At 51.3% G+C, this 27,785-nt stretch overlaps 1 protein-coding gene across 1 annotated transcript; it reads right to left on the bottom strand.

Annotated features, from left to right (window-relative positions):
• Positions 1 to 8: 8 nt before the first annotated feature.
• On the bottom strand, positions 9 to 17,765 carry Slc12a9 (solute carrier family 12 member 9). The gene is made up of 13 exons (XM_051161237.1): positions 17,470 to 17,765; positions 17,116 to 17,250; positions 16,081 to 16,212; positions 14,367 to 14,675; positions 13,280 to 13,387; positions 13,028 to 13,139; positions 11,145 to 11,302; positions 10,958 to 11,040; positions 8,846 to 8,970; positions 8,505 to 8,697; positions 8,161 to 8,335; positions 7,076 to 7,222; positions 9 to 1,301 (listed from the first exon to the last, which is right to left on the bottom strand). Exons 1-13 carry the CDS (start codon positions 17,648 to 17,650, stop codon positions 415 to 417), a joined length of 2,745 nt encoding a protein of 914 aa, XP_051017194.1. The 5' UTR covers positions 17,651 to 17,765; the 3' UTR covers positions 9 to 414.
• Positions 17,766 to 27,785: the final 10,020 nt, after the last annotated feature.

Below are 27,785 nucleotides of genomic sequence, written 5' to 3'. Positions count from 1 at the left end.
CACCAGCAGTGCTCCACCAGCCCATAGTGTTTTGGTCTTTTATTCATGGTCAGTAGTTAGAAAAATAAAACAAAACACAAACATCACCGCCCAAGGAAGTCTGGGGAGAGGGAGGCGGTGCGCCTGTGGCCAGGATGAGGACACTGAGGTAGCCTAGAGTCACAGAAGAGACCAGCCCCTCTGGTCAAGGCACCAATGAAGGAAACGGAGGCAGACCAGGGACAGGGCCGTAATGGTCTCCCCTGCAATGGGGACAACCACCCAGAATTAGTGTACTGTGTCGTCGTCCCCCCCCCCCCCAACGGAGATCATGGCCTCCTTAAAACATCATCGGAAGGTAAGGGCCCACGTGTGGGGGTTCCATTGTTCAGAACGAGCCTGGACCCTCTGTATCCGACCCTGTATAAACAGGCATCAGAGATCAGTACAGGTTACCGGAGTGACACCATGAACAAGAAGGGTGGGGCCCAGATCGCGGCTCAGGGTCTCCAGAAGCGCCAGGTATCTGGGGTACCGGGCAGGATCGGCAGGCGGTCGAGGCAAGTACAGGAAGGTAAGGGCTGTGGTGGGTCCCTCCTCCCCATCCCTTCCTTCAGGTCCCCCAGGGCCACCTCCTGTGCCTCGGCCCTGCTGGGCGCGCACCAGGGCGTTGGCACTGCAAGCCAGAGCCTCAGCCTCTTCATCTCCCCGCCCACCATTCACAAAGTCCCCTTCCTCCTCCTCTTGTTCCCCAGTCTCGGCCCCTTCACCCCACACCACCTCCTGCACCTCTGCCCGGATCCTGAGTTGACTCAACAGGGCCCGGAGCCTTTCCTCTGCTGCCCCAGGAGCCTCCCTGGGCCCCAAGCACAGAAAGATCCGGAGCCGGGCACTGTGCCAGGCAGGCACCATGCTTAAGATGGTAGCCATCTGCAACAGGAAAAGGCCACAGACGTCCACGTAGCCCGGCCCACCCCGGGGCCTCAGCAGGTTCAAGGGCCACACGTCCACGTGATGGATCTGAGAGCTGCTACCGGAGCCCCGGCTTAGACGCTCCGGGGGCAAAGCCCCACATGCTCGGGCGAGAACCACGTTTTTGTTCATCTTCAGAGCATCTGCCACCGTGGCCACGTAGTCCTGGGGACTGAGAGCTCTGGGGCTCCCAGGAGCCCGAGGTGGAGGGAACAGCGTACTTAAGGATGGCGACCCACCCTCCTTGGTGCCCTCAGTAGGCTCGCAGAAGGCTGGGTCTGTTAGAAAATGGTCCTGAGGTGGGGCGTCGTCATAAAAACCAAGCACCAACGTGTTGGGCTTCATGCCGCCTAGGGGCAGAGAAGAGAAGCAGGAGGAAACAGAAATCAGGCTGAGGGCTCAGTTTACACAACAGAAGATGCACCCACTCGTAGTTAGGTCAGCCATGAGGTATGACATCCTCTTTGGCTGGGGCCCTTACAGCAACATTACACACACACACACACACACACACACACACACACACACACACGTTTGCACAATGATTTGGCTTTCCTAAACACTTTCACATGCATTTATTTGACTATCTCTAAGAATAATCTCCTCCTCTTTAAGTAGGTAAAGTTCAGGTTTAGATTCCCGTCCTCCCCCCCCCCCCCCCCCTTCGAGGAGGTGGTACTGGAGAGCATACCTAATGCCTTACCCATGCCAGGCAAAACCCAATATTTTTATTTTATTTTATCTTTTTGGCTTTTGTTTGTTGGCTTTCTTGCTTTTATCATTCTGAGGCATGGTTTTACTATGTAGCCCCTGACTGGGCTGCAACTCACTATGTCGACCAGGCTAGGCACAAACAAGTATAAAGCCACTTGCCTCTGTCTTCTGAGTACTGGGATTAAAGGTATGCACCCAAGGTCTTTTGGCCTGGTTGGTTGGTTGGTTGGTTTTTTTCTAGACAAGAGTTTCTCTGTGTAGCCTTGCCTGTCCTAGACTTACTTTGTAGACCAGGCTGGCCTTGAACTCACACCGATCTGCCTGCCTCTGCCTCCCGAGTGGTTTTTTGGCTTTTGAGACAAGGTCTTAGACATCCTGTGCTTGCTTGGAACTCTATATGGCAGAAGAAAGCCTTGAACTCCTGATTGTCCTGCATCCTCCTCCCAAGTGCTGGGAGTATAGGTGTGATTACCACTATCTCAGGAAGTTCATGGGATGCTGAGATGAGCCTCAGGGCCTCATGCATGCTAAGGAAGTGCTCCACCCTGGAGCTCCAGCCCCAGCTCTCGGTTCCGTTAGTGTTTAGGGTTAGGGTCAGGGTTGGTTGTTACCCACCCCAGGATTTAAACAGCTCATCTTTTTCCTATTTGAAGAGGCCATTTGGGCCAGCTGTGATGGATAGCTCAAGCCCATAATCCCAGCACCCGGGAGGCTGAGGCAGGAGGATTGCTACAAGTCTGATGCCAGCCTGGTCTACACAGTGAGTTTCAGGCAGCTTAGGTTACAGAGAAAGACCCTGTCCCAACCAGAAAACAAACAAACAACAACAACAACAACAACAAAAAACCCTCAAAAATTCATGTTGAACTCTACTGAGGAAGCGAGACTTCTGCCGTAGCCCAAGCTGCCTCAGAGCTTGCAGCTCTCTTGCCTTGGCCTCCTGAGTACCTGGGATTACAGCCTGCATCACCAGGCCTGGGTAAAATAAAATCAGACATTCAAGTTCATAACATCGATCTCCAGGGAAGAGGCCTCCGATCCCTAAGGGGAGGATGGAAACTACAGGCTAGGCATTGTAAAGCTCTAAGGACAGTGGTCTGCTGTCTGGTACCCAGAGGAAGCAGAAAGCATCTGGTTGGTTTATCAGAAGCCACATCCTGGAGAAGAAGCACTCGCTTACCTCATTTGAACCCTGTGGCTATGCTATGAGATAAGTGCTATTTATTCTCCCTCTTTTACAGATAAGGAACCAACCTCAGGCCCCACGCAATGAAGTCACTGCCCTAAAACCTCTGGGCCTAAAGGGCTTAGACACAAAGGTGAATTTGTCTGCTCACATAAAAGGCCATTCTCTGACTGACCCAGCTGGGCTTGGAGCAGTGACCCAAATCTCACTCGAAGACGTCCCAATGGGTCATTACAGACTGATGGACCTCTCAAATTCCTGACCATAATTGTTGGGAGTTTGTCATAGTTTTAAAATGTTTTTGAGACAGGGTTTTCCTTATGTTGCCCAGGCTGACCCAGAACTCACCCTACCGCCTGCGTATCATTGGCAGGAGGTGGTAGCTCATGCCTATAATCTCAGCACTTGGGCAGCTGAGGCGGGGCATCATGAGTTCAAAACCACACTGGGCACAGTGCTGTACGCCTTTAACCTCAGCACTTGGGGAGGCAGAGGCAGGCAGATCTCTGTGAGTGTGAGGCTAGCCTGGTCTACAAAGTGAGTCTAAGACAAAGCTACACAGAGAAACCCTGTCTGGGGGAAAAAACAAAAACAAACAACAAAAACAATACTGAGTTCAAAGCCAGCCTAGACAATTTAGTGACACCCCATCTAAAATTTGTATCCCCCTAGTCCCCCACCCCCCATTTTTTTTCTCAAAACAGGTTCACCACATACCCCTGGCTGGCTTGGAACTCACAGGAACTTGACTGCCTGTGCCTCCCAAGTGTTGGAGTTAAAGGTGTGTGTCACTATACCTAGTCTCCACCTTTATCATTATTATTTTTTTTATTATTGTTATTGTGCGTTATGCATAATGGGGCACCATGCATGCCAAGGCTTGCATGTGCAAATCAGGATAATTTTATGGAGTCAGTTCTCCCACTTCCTATATGTGCGTACCAGGAATTGAACTCAGATTGTCAGTCCATCAGCCGAGCCACCTTGCTAGCCCTACATCTTATTTTTTGAGACAGAGTCTTACAGAACCCGAAGCTCACTGCCTGGAGCTACACCAGACAACCCCCCCCCTCAACAGCCTTCTGGTCTCCACCTTCCTAGTGCTGGAATTAGATGTGCATAGAATTGCTCGGCTTTTACACAGTACCGGGGACTCAAACGTAGGTCCTTTAACTTGCAGAGGGCAGCTACACCTGCAACGCCCTCTCCTTTCTGCTGGCGTCATCTTCCTCAGAGTAAGTGACCCCCCTTCCAGAAAAGAAGAGCTAAAGCCCTCGGGTACTCCAGTGGTCAGTGGTAAGTGACACCCCAAACCTCTTGGCAGGAGGGAACTTCAGCTAGCCCCACTGGCTGAACTAATCGCCCACCACCCTGTACTCTGCACCAAGCTGAGCGAAGTTCAGTGCTGTTGACCTTTGTCCTGACTGATGGCAGGAGGAGAAGGGGGTGCTTACTCAGATGGCAGACACTAGTCTTGGGATCGACGAGGTGGCTGAGCATGGGACTAGAGCGGCCTGGGTGGTACAGGCCTATCATCCTAGCAGCGTGGGAGGTTAAGGCAAGTGGATCTCAAATTCAAGATCTCTGGAGGTAGTGGCTTGCATGTTTAGTCACAGGACTTGGCAGGCAGAGGCAGAAGGATCTCTTTGAGTCTACAGATTGAATTTCAGGACAGCCAAGGATACTTAAAGGAACCCTGCCACAAAACACACACACACACACACACACACACACACACACACACACACACACACACACACACACACTTTCAAATTCAAGGTCCTCCTGGGCAACTTAGTGAAATTCTATCGAAAAAAAAAATTTTTTTTTTTTAAATTGAGCTTAGCTGTAAAATATTACTATAATTAAAGTATTACCAGAATCCTTCAGTGAGGGGCTGGGGTGTGGCTCAGTGGTAGAGCACCTGCCTAGAATCCCCCAATGAGGGGCTGGGGTGTGGCTCAGTGGTAGAGCACCTGCCTAGAATCCCCCAGTGAGGGGCTGGGGTGTGGCTCAGTGGTAGAACACCCATCAAGAATCCTCCAGTGAGGGGCTGGAGTGTGGCTCAGTGGTAGAGCACCTGCCTAGGATCCCCCAGTGAGGGGCTGGGGTATAGCTCAGTGGTAAAGCACCTGCCTAGAATCACCCAGTGAGGGGCTGGAGGTGTGGCTCAGTGGTAGAGCACCTGCCTAGAATCCCCTAGTGAGGGGCTGGAGGTGTGGCTCAGTGGTAGAGCCCCTGCCTAGAATCCCCCAGTGAGGGGCTGGAGGTGTGGCTCAGTGGTAGAGCACCTGCCTAGAATCCCCCAGTGAGGGGCTGGGGTGTGGCTCAGTGGTAGAGCACCTGCCTAGAATCCCCCAGTGAGGGGCTGGAGGTGTGGCTCAGTGGTAGAGCACATGCCTAGAATCCCCCAGTGAGGGGCTGGAGGTGTGGCTCAGTGGTAGAGCACCTGCCTAACTTCAGAAAAGCCTTAGGTTGCGTGCATGCGCTTGTGTGTGTATGTGTGTGTGTTTGTGAGACAGGAAGAGTCACAGAGCTGGCAATATCCCATTTACCCACAAGCATCACACTCACACCCCTCTAGCTCCCTCCGTGATTCCCTCCGTGACACCCTCCGTGACACAGGAACCCATTTTACTCCTTCCCGCTACCTGACTGCTTGTTTGCTGGTGGAAGGGTCTGGCGGTAAATCCCAGCCAGACTGAGAATGCCTGCCTCAGATTCTCAAGTGCTAGGATCGCAGACATGAACTGTCACCCTGGCCTCTCTACTACAGAGCCTTTTCAGGCCTGGCTGAGTTAGCATCTCACCACAAAACCTCGGCTGACCACATCACTATCCAGCACTCTTGCTTCCTCTGAATTCTCGTGGTTAAGCAACCATCTGTTTTATCTGTAGCAGCAAGTGCCAAACTCACTGCACCTCAGACACTAAGCAGGGTTAAAGCCTAGTCAGTATGTGGATGGGAGAAATTCTGTTTTAACTGGGCAGTCTAAGGCTCAATTTCCCCACTTTCCTTGGAAAAATATTCTCCAGAGCCCAAATACTCTCTAACTCTTGACTCAGAAAAAGAAAGAAAAGAGCAGACGACATGGCTCAGTTTATAGAATTCTAATCTACCAAGCACAAAGCCCTCGGTTCTATTCCCAGAACCCCGTAAACCAGAGCCTAGCACTACAAGAGGATCAGTGGTTCAAGGTCACCCTCAGCAACAGAGTAAGTGCCAGGCCAGCCTGAGCTCCACTGAACCCTGCCTTAAATACACACACACACACACACACACACACACACACACACACACACATATGGCCACAAGATGGATCACATGGAAGGAGAGAATTAACTCATAGAGGCTGCCTTCTGACCTCTGCCCATGTGGCACGCCTATACACACATGCAAATACACACACACACACACACACACACACACACACACACACACACAAATATTTTTGTTGGTTTGGTTTGGTTTGCAAGACAAGGTTTCTCTGTGTAGGGTTTCTTGACTGTCCTGGACTTGCTTTGTAGACCAGGCTGGCCTCGAACTCACAGCAGTCTACCTGCCTCTGCCTCCCTAGTTGCTGGGATTAAAGGTGTGCACCACTATGCCTGGCATTTGTTTTGTTTTGTTTTGTTTTTTAATGGTTTTTTGAGACAAGGTTTCTCTGTGTAGCCTTGACTGTCCCGGACTCACTTTGTAGACCAGGCTGGCCTCGAACTCACAGCGATCCGCCTGCCTCTGCCTCTCGAGTGCTGGGATTAAAGGCGTGCGCCACAACGCCCGGCTTGTTTTGTTTTTTGAGACAGGGTTTCCCTGTGTAGTCCTGGCTGTCCTGGAACTTACTCTGTAGAGCAGGCTGGCCTCGAACTAACAGATCTGCCTGCCTCTGCCTCCCAAGAGCTGGGATTAAAGGCATGCGCCACCACTTCCCCCAGCTAAATGTAATTTTTTAAAAGCCAACCACAAGCATCATGCCCTGTCTATGCCACATCTCCAATGAGACATCGTGACTCCTGTTAGACACTCTGCCGATGCTGGTATCATTGGCTGCAGTCTTATCTACGCTGTGTAGTGAGTTCCTTTGCAAAATCCACAATCTCCTTTGATTCCCAGGGGATGGGGGGGGGGTGTTGGTGGGAGACAGAGGAGGGATGAGAGAGGGCTACAAAAATGGAAAGGGCCCACTAAGGGGTCCTGAAGCCATCGCAAGAGGAGCAGCTCACCGAGGCCAGAGATCCGCAGTAGATGCTGAGCCCCCTGACGCACAGAGGGTGAGAGGGTGAGATCCACAAAGGCCTTCACTTGGGCAAGGTCCACCAGGCTCAACCATGCACCGTACTGCGGCTGCACAGGGTCTGAGGGTAAGGAGTCTGCAGAGGAAGTGAAGAGAGAAGGTGATGTCAGTCCTAGGGACACACACCTAACCCCAGTGATCAGGGGACTGAGGCAGGAAGATGACAAATTCAAGGCCAGCCTGGGCTTCAAGGGGAGATCCTACCTCACAAAAACAAGGGCTGGCAATATAGCTCAGTAGTGAAGTGTTTGCCCAGCATGTGCAAGGTATTGGGTTCAACCCTCAGCACCAGAAACACGAGGGAGAAAGAGAGATGGAGACATACAGACAGACACAGAGACAGACAGATAGACAGACACAGGCTAGGTAGAGCACCTGCCTAAATTCCCCCAGTGAGAGGCTGTGGATGTGGCTCAGTGGTAGACCACCTGCCTAGAATCCCCCAGTGAGGGGCTGGGGTGTGGCTCAGTGGTAGAGCACCTGCCTAGAATCCCCCAGTGAGGGGCTGGGGTGTGGCTCAGTGGTAGAGCACCTGCCTAGAATCCCCCAGTGAGGGGCCTGGGGTGTGGCTCAGTGGTAGAGCACCTGCCTAGAATCCCCCAATGAGGGGCCCAGGGTGTGGCTCAGTGGTAGAGCACCTGCCTAGAATCCCCCAGTGAGGGGCTGGGGTGTGGCTCAGTGGTAGAGCACCTGCCTAGAATCCCCCAGTGAGGGGCTGGGGTGTGGCTCAGTGGTAGATCACCTGCCTAGAATCCCCCAGTGAGGGGCTGGGGTGTGGCTCAGTGGTAGAGCACCTGCCTAGAATCCCCCAGTGAGGGGCTGGGGTGTGGCTCAGTGGTAGAGCACCTGCCTAGAATCCCTCAGTGAGGGGCTGGGATGTGGCTCAGCAATATCCTAGGTCATTTAGATCACTTACTCCTTCCTAGAGTTCAAAGCCTGTATGAGTCTGGGCTGAAAAGGAGACATCTCAGACAGAAGGAAGGAAGGACAAGAACCAGCAACACAGTCACTTACCAAGGTCTCCCAGAGTGACGTGGCCCAGCACATAGAGTCCCCCCTTCTTTAGCTGGTTGGCCAGGCGCAGCAAAGGCAGGGCACCCCTGGGGTTTCCCACCAGGAGCAGCAGCTGTGGCCGCCAGAACTTCACGTGTTCCTTGCGGACATCCAGGCGGAGCAAGTACTTCCGCACCTGGAAAGCGCGCGGGGGTTGGGGGGGGGGGGGTAGCGGGTCAGGAGTTGGGGAGAAGCTCCAGTTACCGTTCAATTCTTCTCAGACAGAAATACCAACTCCCTAGGGTGGGAACGGGGAGAGATTCCCAAGACTACCTCCCTCCCCCTTTCCTCAAGGGTCCCCCAACCTGGTGAAAAAGCAAGGCTTGGCTGACATAGCCCCAACTGCTGGGTCCTCCTCGCGCAGTGAGAAGAGCGGAAAGTAGGCCCATGAGAAGAAGGGACCCGCCTGCAGCCCCAGGGCTAATGAGGAACATCATCAGCAGGCAGGAGGCCACCCCAAGCAGGCAGGTGTGCCAGGAGAACAGGCTGAAGGTGGGGCTGGGATGGGCAGAAAAAAAAAGAGCACTCAGGGTGGGCCGTGAACACCCGCCTGTCACTCGCTCTAGTCCCCAGCCCGCCCTCTTGAGGCTCCACCCTTCCCGTTCCTCGGTAATCTCCTATTCTCTATGGTGTCTTTATTCCTCACCGGAAGTTGGGAGCGGAAGCCCACTCCAGACTCAGGCAAGACAAGTCCACCGCAGCATAGGCCACCAAGTAGAAGACAGTGACCACGGCAGCCAATGTGTTCAGTTTCCCAGCCAACAACACCAGCTGCAAAAGAACCGAGAGGGCCGGGCGGTGGTGGCGCACGCCTTCAATCCCAGCCCTCGGGAGGCAGAGGCAGGCGGATCGCTGTGAGTTCGAGGCCAGCCTGGTCTACAAAGTGAGTCCAGGACAGCCAGGGCTACACAGAGGAAACCTTGTCTCAAAAAGCCAAAAGAAAGAAAAATGAAAGGGATTAGGCCAAGTGTGGTAGCCCACACCTTCAACCCCAGGGATCCCCAAGTCAGGTAGTTCTCTGTGAGTTCCAGGACAGTCTACACAACAAGTTTCAGGCCAGTCTTTTGGTTTTGGTTTTGCTTTTTAAGACAGGCTTTCTCTGTGTAGCCTTGGCTGTCCTGGACTTGCTTTGTAGACCAGGCTGGCCTTAAACTCAGGGTGATCCGCCTGCCTCTGCCTCCTGAGTGCTGAGATTACAGGCATGCAGCACTATGCCAGGGTTTTGTTTGTTTGTTTTTGTTTTTAAAGTACCATTGCAAATCTTAGGACAATATTCAGCTGACAGAATGCTTGACCAGCACTTATGGAGCCCTGGGTTCCATCCCCAGCACCACACAAAACAGGCAAGGCATGGAAGTGCACACCTGTAATCCCAGCACTCAGAAGGAAGAGGCAGGAGGATCAGAAGTTCGAGGCCAGCCTGAGACATTCAAGACCATGCTTATATCCAAAATTATAAAATCAAAACCAGAATGTCAATTCAACCCTACAATATCTATGTACCCGAAGAGGTACCAAGGAACTCTATATAATGCCAATTTACCCCCCACAAAGATCCACAAAATGCCAGTGTCCCCCAAGAAAGGTCAGTGTACACTACAAAATGCCAAGGCACTCCCAGAACTCAGGAGGGCAGGCAAGAGTTGTAGGTCCACCTGGGCTACACAGTGAGTTTCAAGCTAGCCTGGGCTACAAAGAAAGACCCTGTCTCAAAAAAAAAAAAAAAAAAAAAAAAAAAAAAAAAAAAGATGAAGGGTAGGAGGTAAAACTCAATGAGGATTCAGTATGTGTAAGATACTAGGCACAAACCCCAGGACTGCAAACTAAAATTAATAAATTAAATGTGGCCAGGCATGGTAGAGCACGCACTTAATCCCAGCACTTAGAAGGCAGAAGCAGGCAGATCTTTATGAGTTCTAAGCCATTCTGGTGTGCCTATAAAGTTCCATGGTAGCCAGGGCTACATGAGGCTGTCTTAATAGAAATAGATAAAAATAAATGTCAGTGCACCACATGAATGAGTGTGTGAGTGTGTGTGTGTGTTCTTATGAGGCAATATCTTGTGCTGTCTAGCTAGCCTGCTTCCCACCTGTTGCAACCCTTGTACCTCTGCCTACTGAGTGCTACAATTACATGCTTGGGTTATACCCACCTTGTGCTATTTATTATTTTTAGGCAGGGTCTTATTGCACAGCTCAGGCTGGCCTCAAAAGTTTCTTTTTTCTTTTTAAGCTTTATTTATTTAGTATACAGTATTCTGCCTGCACGTTACACCTGCAGGCCACAAGAGAGCACCAGATTTCATCGTAGATAGTTGTGAGTCATCATGTGGTTGCTGGGACTTGAACTCAGGCAGTGCTCTTAACCTCTGAGCCATTTCTCCAGCCCCTTCTTTTTTCTTTTTTTAATTTATTTATTATTTATCTTTATCTCATGTGCACTGCTGTTTTTGTTTGTTTTTTGCCAGCATCTATGTCTATGTGAGAGTGTCAGATCTTGGACTTATTGACATTTGTGAGGTGCCATGTGGGTGCTGGGATTTGAACCCCGGGTCCTCTGGAGAAAAGCAGTTCTCTCTCCAGCCCCCTGGCCTCAAAGTTTCAATCCATTCCTTGCCTCTACCTCCAAGTGCAGATTACTGGTGTGCACTGTTGGCCTACATCCTTAGTTTCATTTACACCTCCACTCCAGGCATAAGATGGTTTCTGAGTTGGCTAGCTTGAGAGTGAGAGGCATGCCAGCTCAAAGGAAGACTTACCTGCACCAGTCCCCAGGAATACAGCACAGCACCCCAGGGGTTGCCCCCTCCAGACACCACCTTGGCCGGTGCCAAGATGACACCTGGGAAAACAGAATCACAGCAGACACATTAGTCTAGAGGGGATGGAGACAGACCCAAGGGGGCAAAGCCCAGGGCAGCTCAGCAGACCCAGGGAGCACCACACCAAAGAGGTCATCCTGGGCTAGGGCGTGCAGGATTCGGGAGGCACCGATGAGAGAACTCATGGAGGCTGAGAGCGCCGTGGCATAGATGCCGATCAACACGAGTGGGGGCCACAGGCTGATGCCACGGAAGAACCCGTAGTCCTCCTGAAGCAGGGTCCTAGCCAGGAGGAAAAGGACGAGGAAGGGTTGGTCAGTGGGCTGCTACCATAAGGTCCTCCTGAGAAAAGGTCCCTAGAGCCATGTCCTAGAGGGGGCCTTGTAATCCAAGCATTCAGGAAGTAGAGCCAGGAGGATCTCCAGTTCTGGACCAGCCTCAGCTATGTACAGAGCAGTGGTTCTCGACCTCCCTAATGCTATGACCTTTGAATACAGTTCCTCAGGTTGTGGCGGCCCCCAACCATAAAATTATTTTCCTGGATAGAGCTTAGCTATACTTTTGCTACTGTTCTGCGTCATAATGTAAATATTTATAGTTTCTGATGGTCTTGGGCAACCCCTGGCAAAGAGTCAATACCCCTCCCTAAGGGGGTCACGACCCACAGGTTGAGAACCACTACTACAAGGATTTGAGGGCCAGCCTGGGTTATATGAGACTCTGTTTCAAAAACAAACAAAAAGAAGCTAGGTTGCCAGGCAGTGGTGGCACACGCCTTTAACCCCAGCACTCGGGAGGCAGAGGCAGGTGGATCTCAATGAGTTCGAGGCCAGCCTAGTCTACAAAGTGAGTTCCAGGACAGCCAGGGCTACACAGAGAAACCCTGTCTCAAAAGAATCACCCACCCAAAAGAAAGGAAGGAAGGAAGGAAGAAAGAAAGAAAAAAAGAAAGAAAGGTCTAGGTGCCCTTTAGCGTGCGCGCCCGTGCGCACACTCTCTTTCTCTCTCTCTCTTTTACTTTTTTTTTTTTTTTTTTTTTAAGGCAAGGTTTCTCTGTGTAACCCTGGCTGGGCTAGTCTCAAACTCATGGAGATCCACCTGCCTCCTCTCCTCAAGTGCTGGGATTAAAAGCTTGAGCCACCATCCCTGTCTTCTTTTTACTTTGAGGCAGGGTCTCTCACTACACTTGGAGAGCCTGTCTTTTTGTTATGATTTGTTTTTATTTCCTGGGCTGGTAGATAGCAAGCCCCAGGGATCCTCCTGTCTCCTCTGGGGTTGCAACCATGCTTGGCTTGTCGCATGGGTGCTGAGATCCAAACTCAGGTCTTCATGGTTACCAGAGATGGCTCCTAACTACTGAGATAATCTCTCTAGCCCTTTGTTGTATTTTTGAGGCATGACTTTGCTTTGTACCTCAGGCCAACCTTGACCAGTGATTCTCTGGCCCCTCTTGCACATGTGCACCATCACACCTGGCCTAACCGAGTTTCTCTCCTTTTCTGTTTTGACACAGGGTCTTACCCTATGGTTTTATGCGTATAGTAATCCTCCAGCCTCGGCCTCCCGAGTGCTGGGATTACAGGTGTGAGTCATCAGACCATGCTCTAGGACATAGCTGCTGCTTTTTCTTTTAATCATCATCGTCATCTTTCTTCTTCTTCTTCTTCTTCTTCTTCTTCTTCTTCTTCTTTTCCTCCTCCTCCTCCTTCTTTTTTGGACAGGGTCTCTCTGTGTAGTCTTGGCTGTCCTGGAACTCACTTTGTAGACTAGGCTGGCCTCAAACTCATTGAGATCCACCTGCCTCTGCCTCCCAAGTGCTGGAGTTAAAGGTGTGTGTCACCAGCCCTCCCCCTCCCCCCATGGGTAGCACCATTGGAGGAACTATCTCCAATTGTCCCTCCACCCTCAAAACTTTGGTCCTACTCGCCCACCTGTGGCGACCCAGGGAACCATTTTGTTCCAACACTCAGCCTCAACGTGCGTCTGTTACCTCCCACCACGATGTACCTGTCACAAGTGAAGCTGGAGAGGAAGAAGAGGAGGATGTAAATGAAGAAGGTGTAGGCGACTGCGGTGATTGTGCCCAGTGGGATCGCCCGGCTAGGGTCCTTCAGCTCCCCTGAAGGGACAGGAGCAGAGAGAGAGAGAGAGAGGGAGAGGGAGAGGGAGAGAGGTCAGTCCTCCCATCACACCCGTATCTCTCATGCTGGCAGCCTTACCACACCCCAACCCCCGCCACCACCAAGAGCCGGCCCTCACCTGACATGTTGGCGCCAGCCATGATGCCGGTGCAGCCGTTGAAGAGGACAGCAAAGACACTGGCAAAAGTCATCATGGCTCCAGTGGTATAGTCCTCAGCGTAGCCAGCTGACGGAGAAAGGTGCGTCAGTCTTCCTCTTAGGGATCCAGACATCATGCCCCGCCCCCTGCCATCTCACTTTCACATTCGCCAAGTGTTTACCTCCCCTCCACAGCCTTGACTTAGACCCCGGCCCAACCCGTGTGGGGGCCTTGTGTCACCTCCTCCCCACGTTCCTCAGTAGTTCCTCACTGGCCTCTTTACCCCTACTCCTATCAGAATTCGCCCACCCAGCTCAGAGTACCTGCAGGTCTTGCCTGTGCCTTCCCCAGTCCGAAATCAAGGTTACCATATTTTTCGGACCATAAGATGCACTCCCCCCCTCCCCGCCGCCGCCGCTCCCCTGCGCCAAAAAAGGGGGAGGGGTTAGGGTGTGCCTTATGGTCTGATCGCTGTCTTTACTGTTTTTCTTGCTTTACTGCTCTAAAAACTGGATGCGTCTTATGTTCAGGTGCATCTTATAGTCCGAAAAATACGGTAGGTCTCGCTTCTCTGCTTGAACTATACCTTTAGTCCGTCCCTTTCTTTCTTTCACGATAGGATCTCATTGTATCCCAGGCTGGCCTCCAACCCACTGTGAAGCCAAGGGTGACACTGAACTCGTGATCCTCTTGCCTCTACTTCCTGAGTGCTGGGATTACAGGCGCGCGCCACCATGAGCGGTTGCAGGAAGTAGAACCCAGGGCTTTGACCATGCCAGGCAAGAGCTCTACCAACAGGGCTACATCCACAGCTCCTCCAGGGATCCTTGTTTTTAAGACTCATTTGTATATTTTATTATACTTATGGAGGGGATTATGCCACGTGTGTGCAGGTGCCCAAGGAGGCCATCGTAATGATGTCATGTCCGCTGAAGTTGGAGCTATGAACTCCTGACCCGGATGGCCCGGCACTCCTAACTGTGGACGCATCTCTTGGGCCCCTCCTCCGGGGATCCTAGGGCCCACCTCTCCCCCACGGCCCCTGGCACTGCAGTGTTCAGCTCACCACCCAAGTTGTCCTTCAGGGTGCTGCTGTTGAAACCAGTGAAGTGGCCATAGCGGGGTGGCACAGAGGAGCTGTTGGTGCCCGGCCGGGGAGCTAACGGGATGTCCCTAGGTCCCACCGCCACAAAGCTGACCAGCACGGAGGCCAGGGAACCAGAAACCAGCAGGAATGTAAGGAAGGAGGCGCGGGCGTAGAGTCCAGCTCCCAAAGTACACACACCGCCCACGAGGCCCAACAGAAGGGAGCCGTAGAGCAAATTCCAGCCATAACCCTGAGGCAGGACCCGGAGTCCACTGGAACCTGTGGCATCTGGAGAGAAGCAGGATTGACTTAAAAGGGGTGACATTCTCCCCCAAGGAGACACCCAGCCCCCACTATGACAGCTCCCCCCTACCCACCTGCTACTAGAGACCTTAATTATCCTGCATCCTGTTTCAGGATCGCCCCAGCATCTCTGCTCTCCCTGCTGGGTACCAGTATTGCTCTGGTAACTTACAGAACATTAGGCTGGTCTCTCTGACCAGAACCAGGCGTGTCCAATCTTTTGACTTTGCAACATAACATTGTCACTGAAAAATCCTGCTCAAGAACTTCCCAAAGTACAAAGGAAAAAAAAATTTTTTTTAATTTCATAAAAAGACAGTAAGATGGCATGGGAGGTAAATGCACCTGCTGCCAAGCCTGACAAGTTGAGTTCAATGCCTGGGACCCACATGGTAGAAGAAAACCAATTCCCACAAGTTGTCTTCTGAACTCCACATGAAGGACATGGCATGCACACGCGGGTGTACACACACATTCTCTCACTCGTCCACATTCTCATGCACACACACTCAGTCACTTATGCACACACATTTTCACTCATGCATGCACGTACACTCATACACACACACTCATGTACACCCCACTCACACTCACTCATGCACACACACACACTGACTGAGTCTGTAGTTCAGTTGGTAGAGTGCTTGCTTAGCAAAAAGGCCTGGGTTTCATTCCCAGCACCACATAAACTCAGGTATGGGAGCACATGCCTGTTGTCTAACTATTGGAAGCTGGAGACAGGCAGGATGGCTCAGTGGGTGGGTAAGAAATATTACTATGCAAGCCTGGCAACTTGAGTTTGGTCCTCCCCCCCCAAACCACATAAAGGTAAAAGAAGAGAACTGACTCCACAAAGTTGTCCTGGGACCTGCACACTCAAGCCATAGTAGGTGTGTGACACCCTAACACAACACAACAATAAAAACGTTAATGAAAGTTTACAAATAAATAAATAAGACAAAGAGCAATTAAGGAAGATAGCTAACACTGACCTTTGACCTCCACATAGGTCATGAACCGTGCTCATGCAAGTTCACCCACACATAAACACATCACACATCAACACCCCATATGCCTCTCCTGCCCCCCTCAAAAAGAGAGAAAAGAAATGCATATATAAAAAAGAATCTAATTTTTTAAGCAAGCTTAGAATTTTGTGTTGGGAGCACTTATAGCTATCCATGGCTATACACAGCCTCATGTGGCCAGAGGGCTGCAGGTTGGACACGCCTGGAAATGGTAAAATTCCCTGGGGAGAGAGACAAGCACTCAGTTGCTCATGTGTCCATGTCCATCAGGCAGCAGCACATGCATCTTGGAAGACATGACTCCATCATCCCAGACCCTGAGACCCCAGCACCACCCAGACCAGGTTGGGGAGAACACAGACCAGCGCCAAAGACATCCAGCACAGACTCCACCAGCCCCAGCAGGGACACGGCACAGCCACAGACATTAGCCAGGTAGAACATGAGGCCGATGCTGCCGCCAACCTCCGGCCCCAGGGTCCTGCTGATCATGACTAAAAATGGAAGCAGGAGGTTGAGCGTTAAGGGAAAAGAAACTGAAATGGAGGAAGGGACCATAGGTCGGCCTTCTGGCAGCTTCACGTCCAGCTTTTCCTGCAAACATCAGTTCAGTTCGCAGTAACGGTGCACTTATACCCTGTATCTTCGCATAGATTGGATGACCACACGGCCTGCTCCATTTTCCCACTCCTGCCAGGGAAACTCTCTACCCTGAGCCATTTTACTCCTGCTCTCTTCTTACTCTCTGTTTGTTTTTGATACAAGATCTTAAGAAGCCCTGACTGGCTTCCAATTCACTATGGGTTGGATGACCTCAAACTCCTCATCCTCCTGCCTCCACTCCCCCACCCCTCCACCCAGTGCTAGAATTAGAGGCATGTATCGCCAGGCCCCACTCTTACATTTTATTCTGAGACAAGGTCTCCACTAGTTGCCCAAGCTAGCCTCAAATTCACTCTGTAGCCAAGGATAATCTGAGACTTTTAATCCTTCATCTCCCAGGTATCTAAGATGAGAGGCCTTCATTTCTACACCTGGCATCTTCTTGCCTCGTCTGTAAAATGACTATCACTGACCTTTTTTTGTTTGTTTGTTTGTTTGTTTGTTTGTGAGAGGGAAGAACCGGGCATCAAACCCCAGGCCCCAAACTCATTGCTTGCTAGGCAAGCACTCTACCACTGAGCTACATACGGCCTCTGCCCTTAAAATGCTAACTGCTAATATCATTAGAAGACCGGACAGTAGTAATTAACGTGGAAGACAGAGTGCCGGTCACTTTTACCATCTCCTCCTGCTACTCACTACACACATTAACTTTTGGCCTTTTGGCCCCTCCCCCTGCCCAAAGCCCGGTGGACAGGCTAACTCAGACCCAGTCCACCTCTGTTGGAGGATACAGTAGGCTCCGCCCCCTCTCACGGCTCCATTGGTGGCAATGGCGCAGACGGAGAGTACGGTGAGTGCTAGGATGATGTACGCAACCAGGAGCATGGCCAGGGCCTGCAACAGCCCAGCATGGCCCACCACAAAGCCTGAGCAAGGGGCAGAGAAGCAGGTCACAAGGGATGGTGACATTCCTGTCCCCTACCCCCATCCCGCTGAGTAGCAGAGTCCCACAGCAGAGCCCGCCACCCCCCCCCCCCAAACAAGGCCACAAAGGGCCTTTTTCCTCCTACCCGCCATCTGACCATATCTAACTGGGGCCATCCCGAGCCTGGGCTTCCTTCCCAGGAAGTTCTCCCTCCACTCACCAATCCTTAGGAATACAACGATACTAAACATGGACAGGACGGTGGGCACCACCACACCCAGGAAGGTGGAGAGCTTGCGGGCTGATGCCACCCCAGATCCTCCGGCTCCGTTGGGAGGGAAGGCAGCCCCTTCTTCCCCCAGAAGCCGGTAGGCCAGCAGAGGGGAACTCTCACTGGCCATAGCTGAGGGTGGGCAGAGGAAGCCACAAAAGGGCTAGGCCAGACCTGTGAGAAAGAGACTTTAGTGGCTGGACAGCAAGTCCACAGAACCTCTCCCCCTAAACAAAACGCTAATCAAGCACTCAAACCCTCAGAGCTTCCTCAAAAGGAGAGTCACAAAAGGGGACACACACACACACACACACACACACACACACACACACACACACACACACGGCACAGAAACTCAAAACCGTCCCACCAACTTCCTCACAATCTTGGAACCCGGTGCTTAAGTAATCAGGGCCCCTTTCGGCTCTTATGGACCACGCCCCTGAAACTAGGGGTAGCAGAGGCTCTACAAAAAGGATATAGATTCCTCCCTCTCAAACCGGGTCTCTCCTTAACTGGCAACAAGAGGGGAAGGAGAGCTAGCTCCCCAAAGGGAAGTAAGTGTCTACCAGTAAACACCCCCTCCCGAGTCCTAAGCTGCAACTCTAGGGTACCCCCAACACAGCATCTCACACACGGGCAATAAAACTTTCAAATCTCTCAAAGCCCCACCCTCCATCACTCCTGTCCCTCAACCCATCTCGATCCTAACCAGATTTTTCTAATCTCTACGAGGAGCCCACCAAACTCTATCAATCCAAACAGAGCCATCGATTGTCCAAACACACATGCAGGCCGCCAGGCATCGTGCCACACAGGATCCCCAGGGTCCTCCCCGCTCCCCCCACCCCCCCGGTCTTGTCCACTTGCTCCAGTAACTGGATGCTTGGGGGCCAGGGATCTGGCTCCGGCCGGCCAAGCTCGCCCCGCAGCTGGGTGCTCACTTACCACCCTAGGAACGCAGCTGCTCCAGGGTGATCCCTGCGCTCCTGGGGGGGGGGGGGTCTCCGCTACTCACAGAGGGGGACGAGGGAGCCGGAAAAAGCAAACGGGCTACCGGGATGTCAGGCCCGGAGCCTGCCCTCCCCAGAAAAGCCTTCCATTGGTCCCAGACCAAGCCCCGCCCCGAAGGCGTGGCCCGACCACAAGCTCCGCCCACACTCTCGCCAGCTGCGGGTGCCAGACAAACTGCTCCACGTGCGTCCCGGGTGTCTTCTGCAAGGTAGTAGGTCACGATCCTCAAAGCCCCCGTTACCACGATGCTAAGAGATGCCTAAGTGTGGGTCTGACTCCACTCCGAGCTCCGAGGAACCCCCAGGAGTATCGGAAAGGGGCTTTTGGCGACTGCGGAAAAGTGGCCTGGAGTGGGCGGAACCGCGGCACCTGACTCAGGTGTGTGGCCGGGAACTGCGAGCGACGTCGGTCGGCGCCTTCCGGAGTCATACTATTCCAGTGTCTCCAGAGACCAAGGATGTCCTCGGGGTCCCATCCTCTTCCCTTTCACGCCCAGAGATCATCTCCTCACCCAGTTTCAGCCCACCGGCTGCACTCTTGTCTTCCGCCACCGGAGGGAGCCTTGAGCCCCCATCCAGGCGCAGGTCCTGGTGGACAAGCAGGTTGCCTTGCCTGCTTTTGTGCCTGTCGACAAAGATCATAGAACTGTGAACCGAACTTTTACATTGGTGCCCTCCTCCTCAACCCTTACAGGTCTCAACAACTACGATTCCTCATCTATAAAACGTTCATTGTGGTGGTGGTAGGGGTGGTGGGGGTGGTGGGGGCGGGTAGTGGTAGGTGTGTGGCGCTCCTTAGCCCCAGTTCGCTGCATAGCTGACTTGAAGCTTCTGATTCTCCCGCCTCTGGCCTCCCATATGTTAGGATTACAGATAACATCACAGTTTGATGCTAATATTTATTTTCCTCAAAGAGCACTGCCCCCAACCTCCCCCACCCGGTCCCGAGATTAAACACACGGCTTCAGGCGCACCAGTGATGCTATACCACAGCACAGCCTTGACATACTGACTCTTTAGTCGAATGCATGAGTTTATTCAGTGTTTTTTTTTTTTTTTTTTTTTTTTTACACCCACACAGTATTCTACTGAGTACGTATAACCGGTCTGTGAGTGGATGTTGCTACTATTGTGGTTTTGTTAAATTAGGGAACCGAAGGTGGGTGGCTTGCTTTTTTTTTTTTTTTTTTTTTTTAATGTTGTGTTTTGTCTACATGTATGTATGTGCATTATGTGTGTGCCCGGTCCCCACAGAGATCAGAAAAGTGTACTGGATCCCCTGGGACTGGAATTAATGGGTGGTTATGAACCACCCTGTAGGTGCTGGGAACGGAACCTGGGTGGGTACGCTGCAAGAGCCGCAAGTACCTTTATCCATTGAGCCATCGCACCGGTCCGTTGGGGACCTTTAGCAACACAGTCTGACCTTTTATATGGAGATTTACAGTCACCCTATTATTTGGACCTCCAGAAATGAACATAGTTATAGAGTCTCATGGGGAGGCAGACAGGAGGATCCTTGGGGCTCAGCTGCACTGGTGAGCTTGAGGCTCAGAGAGAGACCTGTCTTAAGAAATAAAGTCGGAGCAGAGCAGTGGTGGCGCACACCTTTAATCTCAGCACTCGGGAGGCAGAGGCAGGCGGATCTCTGTGAGTTCGAAGCCAGCCTGCTCTACAAGTGAGTCCAGCCCAGCCAAGGCTACACAGAGAAACCCTGTCTCAAAAAAAAAAGAGGACATCTCCGGCTTCCACATGCATGTGAACATATGTGGACACAAACTCACACATACGGTGTAGCTCTACCAGGGGCAGCTTTGCAACTCCCGGAGCCACCCTCTGCTACCCATGTTTCAGTCACAATGTTTGGTGATTTTGTTTTGTTTTGTTTTAATTTCTAAAAGCTGGGATAGGGCTCCCTCCATTCTGCCCACGTACTCCAGCCCCACCCACCCCACCGGCTCGTTTGTCTGGCTGCGTCTCTTGAGTAATCCAGCTTCCTAGCAGAGGCTGACCCTGAATCCCTAGCCTTCCTGCCTCCACTTGCCAAGTGCTGGAATTACAGGTCTTTCACCACCATGCTTGCTTTATCCTTTCTTGGTTACATTTCTGTTTGTATGTTTATTTTTTTTTTGTTTTTGATTGTTTCCCCCCAAGACAAGGTTTCTCTGTGTAGCCCTGGCTGATCTGGAACCTGCTTTGCAGACCCCGAGCAGCCTTGACCTCAGGGATCCACCTGCCTCTGCTTCCCAAGGGCTGAGATGAAAGAATGTGCCAACACATCCATCGCTCTTGTCTATGCTTTAAGTGTGTGTGTGTGGGGGGGCAGGGAGTGTTGTTTGTTTGTTTGTTGTTGAGATTGGGTTTCATGGAGCCCAGGTAAGTCTTAAACTCCCGACCCTCCTGTCTGCACTTAATGTCAGAGGTATAAATACACCTGGGTTAACAGGCTAGGGTGTTCCCTCTGCAGTTACTATGGAAAGATGTCACCCCGGGAAATATCTTCAGTAGGCCACCCAGAATCAACTCCAGTGTCAGGCAGCCTATGAGAGCAAACAATCCTTCCTAATGAGTCTCCCTCATGAGAAGAGAGGAAAAGCCTAAGTAAACCACAGTAGGCTTGGTGGTCCGTGCCTGTAATCCCACCATTCATTGGAAAGGCTGCGGCAGGAGGAGTCGGGGTTCAAGGTCATCCTTCTCTACATACTGAGTTTGAGGCTAGCCTCGCCTACATTAGCACCTGTCTCCAAGCACTGAGGAGGAGAAGGAGGGAGGAGGAGCCTCCGTTCTCTAGCTTCACGGTATTCCCCCCCCCCCCCCCCCGAGACAGGGTTTTTCTGTGTAGCCCTGGCTGTCCTGGATTCCCTTTGTAGACCAGGCTGGCCTTGAACTCACAAATCTGCCTGCCTCTACCTCCCTGAGTGCTGGGATTACAGGCATGCACCACCACACCAGTTTTTTCTTTTCTTTCTTCTTCTTTTTTTAGACAGGGTCTCACTACGCAGCCCCTGCTGGCCTGGAACTTAACTATGTAGACCAGGCTGTCCTTGAACTCTCAAAGGTCTACCTGCCTATGCCTCCTGAGCGCTGGGATTAAAAGTGACACATGACACCTACAGTCAGGAAGCAGGGAGAGGTGACTGCTGCTGCTCAGCTCCGTGCTCTTTAGTCAGTCCCCAGCCTAAGACAAGATGGCAGGCTACAGTGAGGGTGTGTCTCCTCACCTCAGTTGAGCTAGCTAGAAAATCCCTCACCAACCTACCCACAGGTTTGTCTCTTTGGTAATTCTTAGCTGTCACAGCAGCTGCCCTTGTCCTGTCTGTACACTTGGCTGCCTTAACCTTTAGGTCAAATTCTGCTCAAGTGGGTCACTTGAGACATGACTTGCCCAGGGCTGGAGAAATATAGTTAATGGCACTTGTTGCTTTTGCTGAGGGTCCAGATTTGGTTTCCAGCACCTCCACGGTGGCTCACAACTATCTGTAACTCCAGTTCCAGGGGGCCTGTTTTAGGAGAAATGCTTTGTCCAGGACTACAACACAGGATTAATCTAGTTATAGTCTCTTCCTCTTTCAAAATTAAGATACCCACCAGCCTCAAACTGGGCATGGTTGCTCGCCTCAGCACTGACAAGGCAGAAGCAGGTGGACCTCAAGTTCAAGGACAGCCTGGGCTACGTAGCCAGACTTGTCTCAAATAAATAAATTTTTAAAAAGCCATTCCTTTAGATAGCAGCTGCAGAAACCCCCACTCCACAGAAACTGTAAGCCGACGCCAGGGTCTTCCTCCTCACGTGACTGCACAGGCCCCGCCCCCAGGGAAGGAACTATGGCGGCGCCCGCAGTGGCTTCAGAGCGGGCAATCAACGAGAGGACGCTGGTGCGCCCCAGAGCGTCCACATCGGCGTCTTTTCTGCGGTTGTATGCTGGGAAGGCGGGAATTCTGGGTTTACGCGCTGGACCTCCCTCTCCCCGGTTTTTAAAAGAGAGACAAAACCAAACCAAACAAAAAAAACCCACCCAAACCTCAGAGACAGTCTGATCTGACCTACCTGCTACCTCCCCACTTCTTGGATCCATCGCAGGAGGATGAACTTGAGGCATTCAAGTAACTGGTTTATCCCCTTTGTGCCAACACTTTGCCAATGTATTAAAGTGACCTCCACAGCTTCACACACACACAAAATCTGTCCTTTCCCTGGCCGACCAGGAAATGCAATGAACCCGGGAAGTCCGAACAAGACCTCAGATAATTTCCTCCCTCCCTCCCACCGTAAGCTCTCCAGAGTCTGGTGGTTCTGTCGTTCCCCCCAACCCCCACCCCTCAGAACGACCAGGTCCAGGTCCCTAGGGCAGATGAGCCCTTAGCCACCACCCCTCCAATTTCCTGAAAACCCAGCAAACAAAGGGCTCGGGAAGGGAGGCAAAAGCCGAGCAGGGCGCCCTTCCTGCAGGACAGCTGATGAGGCAAAAAAAAAAAAAAAAAAAAAAAAAAAAAAAAACCTCCGGGTGGGAATGACATTCCAGGATTCCTCTAGGGATCCTTCTAGATCCTGGAGATGAGGGTGTGAGCGGCAGGGCAGGGGCACTGGACCTAGAGGGCCCGGGGACACCTGAATTTGCAAGCTGTCTTGGTGGTGTGATGTCAACCTTAGGGAATGGAGGGGGTGGGGGCAATCTCGGGGTTCAGGTGTGCTGTTTGGCTCCCAGGCGAGAACAGTGGGGGCTGGCAGACGCCTGAAGCCCTGCGTCATCTCCTCTGGGACTCAAGCCTACCTCCCCCCTGGCCCGACCTGCTACCACCCTCTGTGGTGGCCCCACCCGGGACCTGGCTTCCTGCTCCTCCCCAACACAGATCTTTACCCTGCCAAGCTGACCTAGCCAGCAGCTCCAGTTCTTTGGGAGGGGGGGGGGGTCCTTCTAGAACACCGGTAACCTAGTCCCTAACCACTAATCGTTCTCGTAGTCCTAACCAGAGCTAGTCTCCTTGCCGGCCCCTGCCCCACCCCCGCCTCCTTTCCCATCAGGAGGGTGGTAAGGAAGGGAAGGCGCAGTCTAATGGTTGGGACCGGAGATATTGGCATGGCGCGGGGTGGGGAGGGGGGGGCGCTTGGCCTCATATCCTGTCAGGCTGCCAAGGGAAGAGAAGAAACAAAAGACTTCCCCCTGTGGGGACAATGAGCCTCCTACTTGCTCTCCTCCACCCGCCCATTGCTCCACCTTTCCACTGCCCCCCCCAGCGTAAACTCTGCCCCCCCCAGTCCCTTAGGCTCCTTCCTCTTCTACACCATGCCCCCCAACCCCCGACGCACACACTAGCAAGCTCTGCCCTATGCCTTTCTCCACTAAGCTCCAATAGGTTCTCTCTACTCCTTGATAGCCCAACAGCCATGCAGGTCCCTTCGTCTCCCTGACAAGATTGAAGGCAAAGGCCAGAGGCTACTCTGCAGTGCTAAGGGGGTTGAGGGGGAGGTGACTGGAAAGTATTAGCTTAGGGGAGGACTGTGGCTCAGTCTGTGAGGTGCTAACTAAGGTACCCAAGAAGCCACGGGCTTGATTCCTACCACTGTAGTGGCTCAGGCCTTTAATCCCAGCACTCAGGAGACAGAGGCAGACAGATCACTGAGGCCAGCCTGATCTACAGAGTGAGTTCCATATCAGCCAGGGCTACACAGAGAAACTCTGTCTCAAACAAAACAAAACAAAACGACGTGAGACAGAGACTGTTTCAATGCAGGGTGGAGTGCAAGCACCAACAACTGAAAACGTCCTCTGACCTTCAGAAGTATGTGCACACTCACACACGTAATTGAACACAAGTGTGGATGTGTAGGTGTTATAGTGTCCCTGTAGAGATAAGAGGGCAGCTTCGGGTGTTTCCCCCACCTTCTACCATGTTTGAGACAGAGTTTCTCTTGTTATTCAGCAGTGCACACACGAGGGTAGCTGGCCCATGAGCCTCTGTGGTGGTTTCTGTCTCCAACTCTCACTAGAAGCAGTGAGTACAGATGTGCACTACCACATCTGGCTTTCCACATGGGTTCTGTGGATTTGAACTCAGGCCTTCATGCTTGGCGAGCACGGACTTTATCACTGAGCCGACTCCAAGTCCTCTCTTAGATTTTGAATTTATTTCATGTCCTGAAACAGGGTCTCATGGAGGTTAGATGGTCCTTAAACTCAATGTGTACACAAGGGTTTTGAACTTGACCTCCCTGCCTCTGCCTCCCAAGTGATGACATTAGGGACTCCTGGCTTGTGTTTTTGAGACAGACTCTCACGCATCTCAGGCTGATGCTGGGATGCTGGGGTTTTAACGTAGGGCTTTTCAGCTGTGCCTGGCACTTGAATCGTTTGTAAACTGATTTTCCATCTTTTTCCCCCCTATAAATCTTTAATTTTTGTGTGCATTGGCGTCTTGCATGCGTGTATGTCTGTGTGAAGGTGTTGGAACCCCTGGAACTAGAGCTTTAAAAACTTGTGAGCTGTCATGTGGGTGCTGGGAATTGAACCTAGGTCCTCTGGAAGAGCAGCCAGCACTCTTAACCCCTGAGCCATCCTTCCGACTTTAAGTGTGCTCACAAGTCTCTCAAATGGGTCCCTAAGCTTTTAAAACCCTTAAGAGTTAGCATTAGATTATCCAGATATAATGGAGCCTTTTAACAGAGGGTGAACATGACAACAATGCAAAGACCCGGACCGCCATCCCATAGGGGAAAGTGGGATTATGGAGATAACTGTTGTGAAACCCTCCCACTGTTGTCTTCTGCTTCAAGCAGAGATCAAGTGATAATAGAAGTTAGAAAGGTGCAGGCCTCTAATCCCAGCATGCAAGAGGCAGAGGCAGGGGGATCTCTGTGAGTCATCGTATAGATATCTCACACACACACACACACACACACACACACACACACACACACACACATAAACACACACACACACATAAACACACACACACACATAAACACACACACACACATAAACACACACACACACATAAACACACACACACACATAAACACACACACACACACATAAACACACACACACACACATAAACACACACACACATATAAACACACACACACACACATAAACACACACACACATATAAACACACACACACACACACACACACACACATAAACACACACACACACACACACACACACATAAACACACACACACACATAAACACACACACACACACACACACATAAACACACATACACACACACACACATAAACACACACACACATAAACACACACACACATATAAACACACACACACACACATAAACACACACACACACACATAAACACACACACATAAACACACACACACACACATAAACACACACACACACATAAACACACACACACACACATAAACACACACACACACATAAACACACACACACACAAACACACACACACACATAAACACACACACACACACATAAACACACACACACACATAAACACACACACACACACACACACACACACACACACTGGCCTGGACATGGTGAAACTTACCTTTAAGTCCCAACACAGAGGAGGCAGAGGAAAGCAGATCTTTGTTTACAAAGTGAGCCCTAGGCTAGTCAGAGCTACATAGTGAAACCCTGTCTCAATTTTTGTAAAAAAAAAGGGAATCAGTTGGCAAGGTCTATTATAGCATAATAAGGTTATTAAAGCTGGGCGGTGATGGCACACACCTTTTATCCCAGCACTCGGGAGGCAGAGGCAGGCGGATCTCTGTGAGTTCGAGGCCAGCCTGGTCTACAAAGCAAGTCCAGGACAGCCAAGGCTACACAGAGAGACCCTGTCTCGAAAAACAAAAACAAACAAAAAAGATGTTATTAAATATTTGATCAAAACTATTTTAAATCAAAAGGGCAGTATTAGGGGCTGGAGAGATGGCTCAGAGGTTAAGGGCACTGACTGCTCTTCCAGAGGTCGTGAGTTCAATTCCCAGCAACCTAATGGTGGCTCAAAGCCATCTATGATGGGATTTGATGCCCTCTTCTGGCCTGCAGCTATACATGCAGGCAGAACACTGTATAAATAATAATAAATAAATAAATCTTTAAAAAAAAAAAAAAAGGCAATATTAGGTACAGCAGCATAGCTGGGGGCACTAATTTATTTAGTTCTTTGTAATGATGCAGTGGCATTTCTATTTGAGTTCTTCAGTATATTTTTTAAGGAGGTAGGTTTCTTTGAGTAGCCCTGGCTGTCCAGGAACTCTATAGACCAGGACAGCCCCAAACTCAGAGATCCACTTGCCTCTGCCTCCAGAGTGCTGGAATTAAAAGCTTACACCACTACCTGCTACAACTTTTTCCTTTTTTGTAACCTGGGGTCTTCTCATGGGGCCTCTGATTAGCTTAAAGGGGTCAGTTTTGGGGGCAGTGTAGTTTGGCCTAGGTCAATGGTTGGCCAACATTTGTTCCCTTAGGCTAACCCTGTATTCCTTGGGGCTACATGTATGCCCACCCCACTAAAAGCTATAGACTCTTAGCTGGCACAGCATTGCAGGCATAGCCAGTATCTCCCCATGGACCACATCTGGCTGCTGAGGGAGCCCCTGTCTGGTCCCCTCAACCTCAAACTCCATCCCCTGGAAGAAATGCACATAGTACACTCAGGAGACTCACCCAGTCCTGCTTTAGGCTTAATCCCTTTAACTTGCACTGTTTTCTCTCTATATCGGCCAACGGGTGTTTAATTGCCTCTAATACTCCGGAGGCCACCAGGAACCAGGCACACCTGCTTCCAGCATCTGCCTAAGGCCAAAGATTTTTAGCATTAGTAAAAGACCAGGAAATCCACAATTGTACGTGAGGCTTTCCGTTACGGTGGCCTTACCTGCAGTTGCTCCTGGCCACTCCATCAGGAAAGTGGCTGTGTAGAGTCCTAACCCCCGAGACCTCCTTCCCCCACCACTGGGGATAAGAAGAAATCAACTATACCAGACAGAGTTTGGGGTTTTTTGTCTGTCTGTTGTTGTTGTCGGTCCTAAGGCCTTCTCAAGGCTCACCAGCGCCACATTTGGTCTTCTGTAGGTTTGCCCCCTAGAGATTCTGGCTCAATGAGAATCTACCCACATTTGCCTCCTAGTGACACAGAGACTGTCCTTTGTTTGGCTTCTTTTAGCCTGTTTCTGCTTGTTTTCCAACCTTTTGGACCCATTCACACACTGCTCTAATCCACCAATGCCTGTTGAAGCCTCTCCTGTCTCAAGATTGT

The sequence above is a fragment of the Acomys russatus genome, chromosome 19, assembly GCF_903995435.1.
Source record: "Acomys russatus chromosome 19, mAcoRus1.1, whole genome shotgun sequence".
Classification (NCBI taxonomy): domain Eukaryota; kingdom Metazoa; phylum Chordata; class Mammalia; order Rodentia; family Muridae; genus Acomys; species Acomys russatus.
Note: the sequence above shows the minus strand (reverse complement) of the source record. Positions and strands in the feature narration are given on the sequence as shown.

What these genes read in the sequence shown, in the direction of transcription:
- Slc12a9 (XM_051161237.1), bottom strand. Translation starts at nt 17,650, where the DNA reads ATGGCCAGTGAGAGTTCCCCTCTGCTGGCCTACCGGCTTCTGGGGGAA. An exon ending in CCTGAAGGACAACTTGGGTG is followed by an intron (nt 13,388 to 14,366) that starts GTGAGCTGAACA and finishes TTTCTCCGTCAG; the next exon opens with CTGGCTACGCTGAGGACTAT. An exon ending in ACTGCGGATCTCTGGCCTCG is followed by an intron (nt 1,302 to 7,075) that starts GTGAGCTGCTCC and finishes CTCTGCCCCTAG; the next exon opens with GCGGCATGAAGCCCAACACG.